At 33.4% G+C, this 14,284-nt stretch overlaps 1 protein-coding gene across 1 annotated transcript; it reads right to left on the bottom strand.

Annotated features, from left to right (window-relative positions):
* Window positions 1–8,351: 8,351 nt before the first annotated feature.
* Window positions 8,352–12,110, bottom strand: LOC25499358 (pentatricopeptide repeat-containing protein At5g03800). Its single transcript, XM_024771385.2, has 2 exons — window positions 9,401–12,110; window positions 8,352–8,888 (listed from the first exon to the last, which is right to left on the bottom strand). The coding sequence occupies exon 1, from the start codon at window positions 12,033–12,035 to the stop codon at window positions 9,408–9,410; it is 2,628 nt and encodes an 875-aa protein (XP_024627153.1). The 5' UTR covers window positions 12,036–12,110; the 3' UTR covers window positions 8,352–8,888; window positions 9,401–9,407.
* Window positions 12,111–14,284: the final 2,174 nt, after the last annotated feature.

The following is a 14,284-nucleotide window of genomic DNA, read 5'->3' as shown; positions in this document are numbered from 1 at the left end:
TTTTTAAACCCCTTTCTTTTACCCGAAAATATCATAATTAAAATAAATAAAAATGTTTATAAATTACTTCCCCCGTTCCTTTTTAAGTGTCGTTTGAGTGCTGATTTAGTATTTTTATTTAATTATTGCTTTGGTATTTTAAGGGTACGACTTGTCAAATATACCATTTGTCAGTTATTCTTATCCTTTTAATGAAACTAATTATTGTTATATATTTAAATACTAAAGTTTGTTTTTTTAAACAAAGTTTTTTTTTTTTATATACAAAAGTTTGTTTCTTGTTATCTTAAAATTGACAATTATTTGTTATGAGAGAGACCGAGTGTGCAAAAAAATAAAAATTTGTTAGAGAAAAATATAGTAACTAACAATTGTTTGTTACGAGAGAAAGATAAAATATTAAATTTATTGAAAAGAGAAAGTGCGTGAAAAAAATAGAAATATATTAATGGATTACAAAAGAGTACAATATGAGGTAAATGTGTAAAAATACATTTCGCTAATTTGATGTTGATATTTCAAAACGACACTTAAAAAAGAACATAGGGAGTATTGTTTAAGGCTTTAAGCAATAAAATTGATAATTTTTTCATAAAAATTTATGTATATACTTCTTTATATGTATTTAACTTGTATTTTCAAAAGTCATTCTATGGATTATTTAAACAATATTTTAAGAGCACGTTTTTTTACAAAAAAAAAAATGGAAATTCCTTTTATGTCGGTACACTCGAACATAATAAGAAGTGGTGTAAGCCATGTCTCAATCGTTACCCTTACCTTTCGGATTTTGCTTTCTCAAGTGGATGTGTATATTCGTTTTATAAGGTCTAGATAGAACCAAACGGGACGACTTCTTTGTTCCATGCACTGTTTTAAATAAATTGGATTTTAGTTAAAGCTGAGGGTTCCTTTTTAATTAATTAATTTTTTATTAAAAAACAATAAACAAGAAGAGTTGGATATTAATTCCAAGTGGGCTAGTCAAATCTCAAACAATTGAGTCTTTTCAATAAAGATTGAGCAGTGAAAACGTTGGTATTAGCTTATTAGAGTAAAAATACATGCACTACTACTACTACTACTTTTTTTTTACGTAATACCGAGTAGTATTTGTGGTTACGTGAGAAAATAAAAGCAAAAAAGAAGAGTCAAGTTTATGTTCTTATAAAGCACGTTCTTATATCATCGGATTTAGCTAAATTGATAGGAATAATGCATAATATATGTAAAGTTGGGATTCAAATCCCAACCACCACAAAAAAAGAACGCTCCTAATTAAAAATCATAAGTTAGATAACAAATTATAAACCATAAATAAAAGATGCAAACAATTAACTCATAATTTTTGTTAGAATATTCGCACAAACATTTCCTTCGTAAAATATAATACGACTACCGCTATATAGTCTATATTATTATTAATTCTTTTAGCAATACGATATTCCTTAGTTGTTTATTTTAGTCAATTTCTTGGTAGTAGTTTTCTATTTATGGTACTTTGTGTTTAAAGAAAGCAACGTTTCTACGGTGTAGCGGTGAGAGACAACCAACCATCCCATGAAAAGACAAACCCTTAATACTAAGGGTAGTGTGTGATTCATTGCTTGAGTCATTAACACTGCAACGGCACCGCATCAGTGTTTACAAGAACGATACTTCTCTTAAACAAGCATTCATTCATGAATTCCTTTTTGACGACAAATAAAATATTGAGATGGGGATTGCAACCATTGCTAAAATTAAACAATATTATTTCCTTGTGGCAAACATGTACTTTAGGGCCCAAAAATACATGTCCTGCGTGGCGTGAAGGTTGCTCTGAAATTGATTCTGTACAAATTAATGAGAAGAAATGGATGGTTGCCAAACTGCAATAAATTTTCTATGTTTCTGCTGACATTTTTTTAAATTATATCTTGTACATACAACTCATATTTGAAAAAACCACATATATATTTTGCTGGTTATGAGGGGAGTTTAAAAGATTATACATAAGTGAGAGAGACATCACATTTTTATCCAAAATTTTAAAAAAATAGGTTTATGAGTCATCTCATTTATAAAATGTTGGGTTAATAGTGCTTTTCACCCTTGTAATATATGTTATTTCCTGTTTTCGCCCCTATAAAATTTTCGGTTTGATTTGCACCCTCGTAAAATTTTTATTTTTCGGAAAACACCCTTAATAGGCCATTCAAAAACCAAAATTTCTTGAAAAAAAATTCTAAAAATGGCCTATTAAGGGTGTTTTCCAAAAAATAAAAATTTTACGTGGGTACAAATCAAACCAAAAATTTTATAAGGGCGAAAACCAGAAATGACATATATTACAGGGGTGAAAAACACTATTAACCCTAAAATGTTCAATATCCATTTTATATTCGATGTGAAACATATACCTCACTTGCATACAACACATTGAATATGCTCTGAAGTGCGGTTTTAAAACTATAATTTCCCTCTTCAAGAAAAAATATATAATTTATACGTCATTACATTTAATGTGTGAATTTCGTCTTTTGATTCTATATAGTAAAAAAAATTAAAAACGATATATTAATATAAATAAATTATTACTAAAAATTTGAACAGTTAAAATCATGCACACTTTCTCGCGCTGAAATTCTCTCCAATTCTCAAAAGAAATTAAAAATCCAATCACTATAGTTTTATGGGTGCCTATATACACAACATTGTTGCAATAGAACTCTATTAGTATCCATCGATCTTAGATCAACTGATAAAAATATAAAAGTTGTTAGGTCATATATCGTGATTAGGGTTCAAATCCAAACTTCTGCACTTATGTGTATGAATTTCTAACATATGTTATCATTTCATCTATTTATATAAAATAAAATAAAAAAGACTCGTAAAGATGAATTTATGTGTATGAGTTTCATCATATTAGAATAAAGTATCTTGAGAGTCTAGAGTAGACGAGAAGATAGAGTATGATCGTAAGATGAATAATAAAATAAAGTACAGAGATGTTGATGTAGAAACGAGTCGTGTTTATGAATTGGATTAATGAAGAGAATAGGGTAGTGATATAAACGTATTGATGGGGGTAATGATGAAGAATTTTATGACCATAAACAAGAGTAATGAGGACTAATTTCATAAACATATATATAAATACATATGATGAGAAAAGACGACGTCTATTTTAGGGTAAACAATGAGAAATGATGGTGTCTATTGTGTAATGATGATGAGAATGATGATCTCTACTTTATATTGATGATGAGAATGATGATGTCTATCTTATATTGATGATGAGAATGACGACGTCTAATTATGATGATGATGAAAATAACAATGTTTACTCTTTGATGACGATGAGAATAATATGTTTGTCTTGACATTGTACATAATAGGGAGAGTTTTGCATTAATATGTGAATTATTGATGATGTGAAGATGTGTATTACTTGATGAGTTTGTCTCTATACATGCATATAGAGTCGAGTCTAGGAAAACGAAGATGAAATGAAGACAAATGTAAGTCCAGTAACACATCTCTATCAACAATATATGATGACGATATGTGTGATACCACGTTCATATATGTCTTAAGATGAAGTCCATCTGCATATGGATAGAGTCGCACTGCTAAAGTATAATTTAAAAATTTACGTTATTAAGTGATAAAATGTTGAGTTTATAACATACTTTTTATTAAATATATTCTTTCTTATTTAATAATTTATCGTCAGAAATAGGGTGATACAGTCAACCCTCAACGTGTTTATATTTCTTGTGGTACTACTGTGAGGTGGGGAAAAGGATAACTCCGTTTTATTTCGTTCACAGGTAGAGTAAAACATTAAACATAACACCATACCGATGGTCTTCTCATGACAACTTTTAATTTTCTTTTTTCATGTTCGTGATATTTGTTTGATCACGTGTTAACTAAAGTACAAATTACACTTGATAATTGGTTGCTGTGCGGGTGCTTTCTGTCGTTGTTTGTTTCAAGGTTAAGAATGACATTTCCGAGAATACATGGCTAGGGAATGATTATACACATGTTTGTTATGAGGTTGAGAAAAAATATTCCTGGGAATGAAGTAACTTCCCATAACTTCCATTATTCCTATGAATTTATTCACATATATAAAGAGATGGGAATGTGCATTCCCATGATATTATGCATAGATTTAAAAAAAAAATTGTAACTTCCAATTTTTTCAGGAATGTCAAGTTATTTGCCAAACACTTTTTTTAACAAATATCCAAGAATCAAATTTTCATATTTTCATTTCCGGGTATGTTATTCCTGGAAATAATTTGTGTTTCCCAAAAACAAACGCAGTGAATCTAAATCTAAATATATAATCACTTTCACCGGTGCATTTAATTGAATCAAAAGAAAGTTTAGCTTGCCCGACCAACATTACAACTTGGTTGCTTGAGAAAAATATGACTATGGTTTGATGTGTTGCCATTATCCTTAAGGAATTTTTACGGTACATTCGTACATTGAGATGTACCGATACTCTTGTTTCATAAATCTATAAATTAACGATCAATTTTATGAAATAAATAGTTATTTGTCTGCATTTATATTTTAGAAAATGTGATTTCAGAAGAAAAACGCATCATTCATTGTTTATAAGAATCATAATAATTTTTTTTATATATTATCATATAAAATAATCAAAGTTATCTATTATGAGCGATAAAAATTAAAAAATTTATTCCGTTTACACTTTTGATGAATAAGATTTAATCATTATAATTATAAATGATAAAAAATAATATTTTTCTTCAAAAAAAAACAACTCATTTACCTATAAAATTAAAGGGTTGGTGTACCGGTACACTCAAATATGTTGGGTGTACCGTAGAATTTGCCTTATCTTAAAGTTTGTTATGTTTTGATTTGTGTTGTTATTTTTTCTAGAGTACATGTTTTAATGTTAAATTATAGGGAAATGCTAACCAGAACCCTCAAGATAATGGTTAAGAAAGTAAATATAGTAAGCTTGCAGTGGAACTTGTGCATTCAACTTCTCAAAAATCTAAAAAGTGATATTTTCAACTAAAAACTTTCTTTTTATAGATTCCTTAACCATGCCCCTAAGGGAACTGGATAGCATGATCCTAAATTATAACAACTCAATTTCTATGTGTCGTCTTGATTCGGATTCTATAAGTATATATAATTTACATGTTTGGTTTATAAATCTAAAATATATCGATATAATAGATCTAAATATAGTAAAAACTTGTCTCAAAGAAGTTTAACATAGTTCAAATTTTATAAACCCAAACATATATAAAAGTTAATTAAATGTTTGTTAGGATTTTATATGTCAAACCAATAAAACGCATATTGTTTTGGTTGTTGAGGTAGAGTATAAATGATTTATTGAAAAGAATTGTGTCGTCTGTGTTTTGATGTCTTTTAGTTTCTATAATAATTCAAAAAATTCAAAGCAGCTTTTCAATTGGGATTCCAATTGTATAATTCTAGCCACAACAAAATTGGAAATCTAGAGAGCGCATTGACGCCATTAGGCATGGCAATGGGGCGGAGTGGGAATAGGTTTTATCTTCCCTGTTCCCATATCCGATTCTCGTATATTTACCCGTTATCCTACCCATATCCAACAGGGATGAGAAATTGAATCTCATCATCGTCCCCGACGGATTCGGGTATCCCCGCCTCATCCCCATCCCCGCATCGAATAATTTTTTTAATAAAAAATAGAAGTTTTTTTGCATCCCCAAGAACAACGTTGTAATACATTATCCAACAATATGCTCACTTTAACATTTGTTAGACGTAATGATTTAATTGATCCGTTAAATATCAATGGTAGTTTTTATTAACATGATAATTATCAAACAAAATAACATGACATATCAGTATAAAGTAATTTTTTACATTTGGGACGGGTATGAATATGGGTTCGGGTGGGTACCTACATACCCGTTATCCGTCTCATACCCGTGTTTTGAAATCGGGGAAAACCCATACTCATACCCAAATCCAGTAAAAATGGGGAAAACTCATCAAATTGGGTTTGGTTCGGGCGGGTAACCGCAAATATGGGTTTTGTTGCCATGCCTAGACGCCATACGCAATTTTCTTTTCCGTTTTTTTTTTTTTGAAGGATCTTTTCCGTTTTTATTATGAAATGAGTTGTTTTCCATGTGGTCCAAATTTTCAGCAGCCCTATGCCTCTCTAACATAAGTCCCAATCAAAACTCAGGGCCATCTTTCCCAAAAATGTATTATAAACACACTGTTCAACATCAACATCAACATCGTTTGATTATATAGTTTATGACTTTTCTATTATTTTTTCTCTTCAATTCTCTTGGTTATGATGGCAATACACGAGTAACCCTCATTTGGGTCCCTGAAAGTTCACCTTGCTCTATCAGCTGCGTCCCCGGATCAATTAAACTAACCAAAAACTCCCCCAATATTTGTTCCGTTAGTCATCCACGTCCAAAACGTTAACTGGCCGTTAAGTGTGATGATGTGTCAATTGAAGAGGGATGTGAATGAATGTAATATCCCTCAATTTTCTGGAAAAAATTAACAAGTTCATATATTCATCTTCCTTCATACCCTCCATCTCAAAACATTCCAAGACAAAAATAATCCCTCCTTTATTCTCACTTTTCTTCTTCTCTCCTTCATCAAACTCACAATCTGCCATCTTAATTTCAAACCCTAGACCCCATTTGTGTCCCCAATTTCTCCTCTCCCATTTTTGAAGTAGTGCAAAACGGCTGAAAGGTTACAAAGAAGTGATGCTCACACTTCTATCTCTATACAAATCGAAACAGCAGGAGGAAATACAACACAAAAACAGAAGAAAAAAAAACACCTAGAATGCCTAGAAATCAAAATAGAACCAGCAACAATAGGCAACCTGTTAGGCCAAAAAAAATCCCGCAACCGTATCAGTTTTGCAGTCGCAGAGCCTGAAATCAAAAACCTCAAATACCTAAATTGATTCCATAAAGCTCCACCCACCAATAATTTGTATCAATCCCAAATCTGTTGTAGATTCTCACCCACAAATTCTAATCACTTATAAATTTATAAAGCATTCATTTCGGTCCAAATTCTAATAGACAAGGAAAAAAATTGGGGTTATTTAAAAAAGATGAAAAATTAATTCGAAATTTATTGTTGAGATTGTTGGTGTTGATGAAGTTTGAATCTGTGTTGTTGCCACTGTTGATGAAAATTTATTTAGAAATTTGTTGTTGTTGCTCTCTTTGTTTCACCATTTTAGTATGGAGAATTTGTTGTTGTTCTCTCTCTAAACCTGCGCAAAATAAGCAAGATAACAACCAAAAAAACTGCAGCTGCACCTTATGAAAAGCGAGCAACAAAAATCAGTAAACAAACACAACCAATTGTAGGCTAAACACTGCCACACAGTTGGACAGTTTGTGTACCTCCCCCAATCCAGACAGCTGCACCTAAGTGATATTGTTAGAAGTGAGATTTTGTAAAGTTTGAGCATGAGTGAATCAATTTTGAATTTTGATTTTGAATATGATCACTTCTGGGCATAGGTGCTGGTGAGCATGAGTTCATGAGTAGTGTTGGAGAAGATGAAGGAATTGGGGGCATTGAAGAAGATTGAAAAAGATGATGGCAGAAACATGATTGTTGTCATTTTGATCCCTCATCTATGAGTATAACAGAGTTAACACCAAGTTAACGTTTTGGATGCATTTGACTAACGAAACAATCATTGGGGGAGTTTTTGGTTCGTTTCATTGATCTAGGGATGTGCCTGATAGCGAGCAATACTTTCAGGAACCCAAATGAGGGTTTACTCGGCAATACACATTCAAGTTGTATTTTACATAATGTTGATTTTTGTGTCTAAAATACAATTCTTCATATTCATAAAAAACAAGAAAAGAAACAACTCTTCCAACTTTCATCTATTGGTTTGGGTTATGACGAATTTCCACTCACAAAAATGATATTGCATTATGGATTTAATTCATATATACTCACAATGTGATGTTTTTTACCCTACCAATTAATCGTTACTGTTACATCATTTGAAAAGTTTGAGTTTTAGCTTGACTATTTTTTTTATTTGTGTTAGCCATCCCATTTTCAGGGTAAGAAGACACCGGTGATCTGGATTCAGCCGTAATGTAGGTAAAAACTAAAAACTGACCAAAAACTGTTCTATCTAGAATCACACACATAATTAATTGTGATACGTTGACCATATAAAATATTTTATACTCAAAGTGAATGAAGTATATTATTAGAACAAAAATGAGAAGAAAATATTTAAAACTAAGTTTCCAATTATTACAAGAAAAATAATATATATTTAATTAGAGACCAGTTTGAGTCGTATATACAAATCTGCTTCTATGTTATAAATTACTAAAACAGATATGGAATGAATGAAAATTTTATTGAATTTAACTAAGAAGATCAAAAGGGCGTTTCTCCGTAAACAAATAGTTGTTTATCTCCCCAAAAGCTTAAAAGCATCTAAAATCAAATAATGGCCTGCAGTGAAGGAGATGGTAAAACTAAATACAAAAATGTTTAGGCACGTAAGCATTGGGTAGTGGTTTGGGATATTTGCTGCTTGGAAAAAGCATAAGAAGCGAGGCTTGAAGAAAGGGTGACCCATGAAGAAAAGGGTTTAGGAGCAACAATTTGGCATTGTGTGGAGCACTGAGGTGGAAGCCTTTGGGTAACTAAGTGTGATAGCATAGGGACTAGGATGTGTTCATGATGTAACTAAAACTGTGTTTATGATGTAATTGTATGATGATGCAGGCGATCAGTTGTTTTGAATAGTATTGACATAAGATGTAAAGACAATATTGATCCGATCCCAGTACTTCTTAAGCTATGCTCAGTTCCTTAAAAAAAAAACTATGCTTAGTTGATTCAATAATTTTTGCTTTTTTCTTTTTGTATTAAATTCTTAATCATAAGTAAATAAAGTATATAACTTACAGGAAAACAAAGTATTATTAAGTAAAGTTGATTTTGGATTTCAGAATTCCTTCACTATACTATAGACATATAGTTATCTTACATTAAGTATCTGCTTCAATCCTACATCTATATGGAAACAGATACCACCTCCTTTTTTATAAACAATCTTGAGTGTAAAAAGAGACGTAGTACTACAATCACATTGGAGCAACTAATATAGAAGATATAGTTTTACATTAAAAATGATAAACGTTAAAACAAACTCATTCCTAAATCTTTTAGGCAAGCATTTGAAAGGAGAACCTATCTTCTCTTAACTGGTGCCCTAAAATTTGCAGTAGTATCGAAGAAAAACCTTGTATAATTTTTTGTTCAAAATATAGCTACATCATTAATATGAATGGGGATGATTAGTTCGATCAACTAGCTTTACCTGCGTCTCACCATTGGTCTTTACATGAGCATTGGCCATCAGAGAAACAGTGAAATCCTGAAGAATCTCTTAGAAAAATATCCCTCTTAGTGACAAAAGATGCACATTTCAAGAATGTATGGCAGTCCCCACAAAGAAGGATGTTCTTTACAATCCGAATGGGCTTCCCTGGCTTTGTCATCAATAATCCATAAGCTGCTGCTAGTTTTGAACTGTGATTGAATAGAAATTTTTTCTTTTGATGCTCCTCCACTTCGTGGAGAACAAAGCTTGTTTCAGGTTCATATCCAACTTTTAGGCACTCTAATATTAGAATCTCCAAACCCCTATATATGTCTTTATCTTGCTGATGAGACCTATCTCTTGCATAGAATGAATGCATTTTCTTCCGACAAATTATCCAACTTTGAGCCGGGTGTTTGCGAAATCCCTTTTCTCTCATATTTTCCCTAGTCCTCTCAGAGCAATCCCATCTCCCAGAAGACGAATGCAAATTTGAAACAAGTATATAAGTAGACGGATCATTAGGTTCGAGGGCAAGAATATTTTTGGCAGCCAATTTTCCAATCATTGTATTCTTATGGAGTCTGCAACCATCAAGCAAAGCACGCCAAACAAAAGCAGAAGGCTTAAAAGACATCTTATTGATAGTTTCCAGTGCCTCTTCCAAAAGACCCCAGTGACCCAAAACACTGATGAAAGATGAATAATGCTGAGATGTTGGCTCGATGTGATAAACAGTTTTCATTGAATTAAACAAGATACGGCAGTCATCAACCAAATTCAAGCTAGTCTGTCTGTAGGCTGAAATTATCAAAACAAATGTAATATCATCCGGCTTTATGCCCTCTTCCTGCATTTTCAACCATATTTCTAATGCTCTATCGCCCTGTCTGTGTGTAAGATATCCAGAAATCAAAGTATTCCATGAAACTATATCGGTAGAGGCCATGCCACTGAACATCTTAATTGCATCATCGACATTCCCACATTTAAAATACATTTCAACCACAACATTTCCAACTTGCACATTAGAATGAAAGCCAAATTTAAGAACTTGACAATGGATTTGCTTACCCATATCATGATAGCCGACGGTTCCACAAAGACTAAGCATTGAAGTTAATGCAACTTCATCCATAATCAATTTCCATTCAGAATGACCAAGATGGAAAAGAGAAAACGCCTCACGCGGTTGCCCGTTTCTAGCATAGCCACACATCATGGAAGTCCAAACCACACTGCTAACCTCCTCCAATTCTTCCCACATCTTTTCAGCATCTACCATCCTCCCACACCTTGTGTACATGTCAAGCAAAGCCCCTTCAACAAAAACATTTGATCCAAACCCAAACTTGATTGCAAATCCATGCATTTGCCTGCTGACCCTATAATCAGCAAGCAAACTACATGCATTAATCCCACTACTCAAAGAGAAATCCGTTAACTCTACACCCTCCTCCACCATTCTTATAAACAATTCCACAGCCTTTAAACCCTCCGCATTTCGACACAACCCAGACAAAAGAACATTATAAGTCACACAATTTTTCTCCGGCATCTCATCAAATATCTTCAAACCCAAATCAACAAAACCAAATTCCATATACACCCTCACCATCTCTGTCCAAGTTATAACATCTCTCACACTCATCCTCTCAAACAAACAAACCACGTCATCAATATCTCCGAAATTTGTATAAAATCCAATAAGGGCATTCCCAACATTCAATTCATCCTCCAAACCAACCTTAACAGCATGCGCATGCACTTGCTTCCCTTCCATCAACAACCCACTTGCAGCACACGCCGTCAAAAACGTTGACAGAGTAAAATAATCAACTTTCAAACCATCAATCACCAGCATATCACAAAACAATCGAAACACATCATCATACATAAACTCCTGAACTGCACAAGACATTACAGTGTTCCACGACGCAATATCTCTTTCAGGCATTTCATCAAACACTTTGAAAGCATTTTTATAAAACCCACATTTAGAATAAAATAACATAAGCGCATTGGATACAAAAACGGATTTCAAATATCCAGTTTTGATAACAGCAGCGTGTAACTGAAGACCAAATTGGAGGTTGAGGATTCGGGTGCAAGCGGTTAAAACGGCGACGTAAGTGTAGTGGTTTGGGCGAAGAGATGAAACTGTTATCATGTGAAGGAAGAGGAAAAGGGATTGTTTTTCACGGTTTGATTTGGAGAAAGCGGAGATAAGTGCGGAGTAAGAAACGATGTTGGGGGGAGATTGAGAGAGGAAGAGACGGTGGGCGTAGGAGAAGAGACGGAGGTTGATGTAAGTTGAAATGAGAGCGGTGGTGAGATGATGTATTTCATGGTTTTTGAGAAGGGTAGCGTGGATGGATTTGGCGAGGTTGGGGTTTTTGTTGTGAGAAGAGAAGCGGAGGAAAGGGAAGAGAAAGGAGGGGTGTGGGAAAGAGGGAGGGGTGTGTGGAGTGGAAATTGGAACTGTGGGAGAGTGAAGGGGATGATAACAGGTTTTTGAGTGAGGTTTATTTGGTTTGAAGTTGAAGTGGTGACGGTGGTTGTGGGGGTGAAGGAAAGAAGAGAAGGAGAGAGTTGAATTGAGTTGGAGTTGGAATTGGAGGAGTGCCTCCATTTTTCCATGTATCGTTCGTATCCTCTCTCTGTTTTCAACTGCATTTCTTCTATCGTACTTGGTTTTATTTGGCGCTAGAGATAGATAATAGATATATTGTACCGTTTAACTCTGCGTTTTTAGTTACGGTGCCTATGTCATGCTAATTGTTGTTGTTGACGCATTTGGTTAGGCAGAACCTCTTATATGTGTTTTTATATATTGTAAACACATTCTTTCAATGTCAAATCATAAAGTCAATCAAAGAAAATTACTAACATAATTGAAATTGAAAATATGATATGGAAACAAACAATTGTCATAAATATATGTCGTCGAAACAAAGTAACAACAAATGTCATGAAAATACAACGAAACGGCTAAATGTCATGAAAATATACACCAAGTCATGAAACTATATCCTAAACATAAAATACTACTACTCCTGGTCCTGCTGATGCTGCTGGTGCCTCCTCCTTGACCTATGAACTCGCCTCCTGGTCAAGATCGGCGCGATCTGTTCCCTAACATGGGTCATGGCCTGAAACCACTGCTGAAGGCTCATGACCTCCTCCTGACCTATATGCGCATCAGCGTAGGCAACAACGACACTAACCATGTCATAGGTGTCAGACGAGCTTCTCACCTCGTACCGCTCCCACTGCTCTGCAATGATCTGCTCTTCATTTGCTGGCCTCGGAAGATCTCCTGGAAGAGGTGCAATGATCTCCTCGCCATGTCTGCTCTGCTGCCTGCTCACCCCAATCGGCCTCCTTAAGCGTGTGAGTGCGGAAGTCTACGAATGCATGCATAATCTGAGGCGTGTGCAAAGTATCAAACATACTAAAAATGTGTTCTTTTGCCACCATTCAAAATTACATTATACTATAACGTCATTGAAACATCAATTAAAGCAACAACATTCAACTATAAAATACATGCAATCATCAAATTTTCAATTCCAACATCAACCCTAACCACGTGCAAACTACCATTTTTTTCTCTTAAAAAAACTACACAAACTAACATTATGATTAAAAATGAGTCAAGATACTTACTTGTGATTAAATGGAGATGATGCACTTGATTTTGCTCAAAAATCGAAATTGGGGGAGTTTGATGGTTTTGGAAGTTTTTTGAACAATTGAAGGAAACTAGAAAACATAGTTTCTATTTCTGTTTATGTCCAGCACCTCGACAGTTAACTGTAGCCGGTATCCACAAAATTCGACAGTTAACTGCCGAAGGGCATTTAAATAAATTACTCGTGCGTCTCAGCCTAACCAAATGTGTCAACAACAATTCTCTGCTAAGTAAGGTAAGACAGTGATATTTGGATTCTTTGCTTGCTAGTACTAGTAAAAAACAGTAGTCAGGAGGTACTAGATAGAGAGGACCAGAGGAGTGGAAAAATAGGACAATTTTTCCATCCATTTCATATATAGTCAAATATGTTCAAATACACTACCAAATACTTCCGATAAACTCCCACATATTTTCACGGTAAATTGAGAAACTATCATAAAAAAAAAATGGATAGAGAGAGGATGGTAGGATTAAGCGAATACATAAAAGAAAAGGAAATTAGGAAAAAGATAGTAGAAGAAAAGATTGATATGAGAATGAAGGATTGCACTTGGTGATATTAGTTTTTGGTGATATTGTTTCTATTTTTTTCAATCAACTATTATTTTTTTATTTAAATAAATTATTTTAGTTATTCATCAATCTTTCTCTCTTATCTAAAATGTATTAATGTCACTAAAAATTAATATCACCAGTGTTTTTTGAGAAAGAGAGGGATTACATCAGGTGAGAGATTCAAATCACGCATGTCTTGGTGTAGACAAAGATTCTATATATCCATTATAATTGTGCAACAACATAAGAGATCTAAATTCGTTTGGGTGTACCTCAAGAATAATTATAACATGTTTCTATAATGTTAATACACATGATATACACTATTTTGACTCTACATTATTTTTTTATTTTGGGGTTTTGTTAGAGCATATCTAATAGTATCACGAGCCATCAATTTTTATCTCTTCTGAAGATTGCTCACGTATCGTGTAATAACTACCAATAATTTTTTTTGTGTACAAGTGGATCACGTAGAATCCTATGATTATTTTTTGTGAAATTTTGAACACTTCAAGGGGTCTATTGAGCATTTACCATCTTTTACCATTTAGATAGTTTGAGGCTCAATCTTCAATCACACCTACAAAATTTTATTCAACACTTTGTGTTTGCAAACCCTAGCCTAA

Source organism: Medicago truncatula, chromosome 7, assembly GCF_003473485.1.
Source record: "Medicago truncatula cultivar Jemalong A17 chromosome 7, MtrunA17r5.0-ANR, whole genome shotgun sequence".
In the NCBI taxonomy this organism is placed as follows: Eukaryota; Viridiplantae; Streptophyta; class Magnoliopsida; order Fabales; family Fabaceae; genus Medicago; species Medicago truncatula.
This window is presented reverse-complemented; position numbering and strand designations above follow the sequence as displayed.

Bases quoted from the DNA above. Each gene is read 5' to 3' on its own strand.
- LOC25499358 (XM_024771385.2), bottom strand. From the start codon at position 12,035: ATGGAGGCACTCCTCCAATTCCAACTCCAACTCAATTCAACTCTCTCC.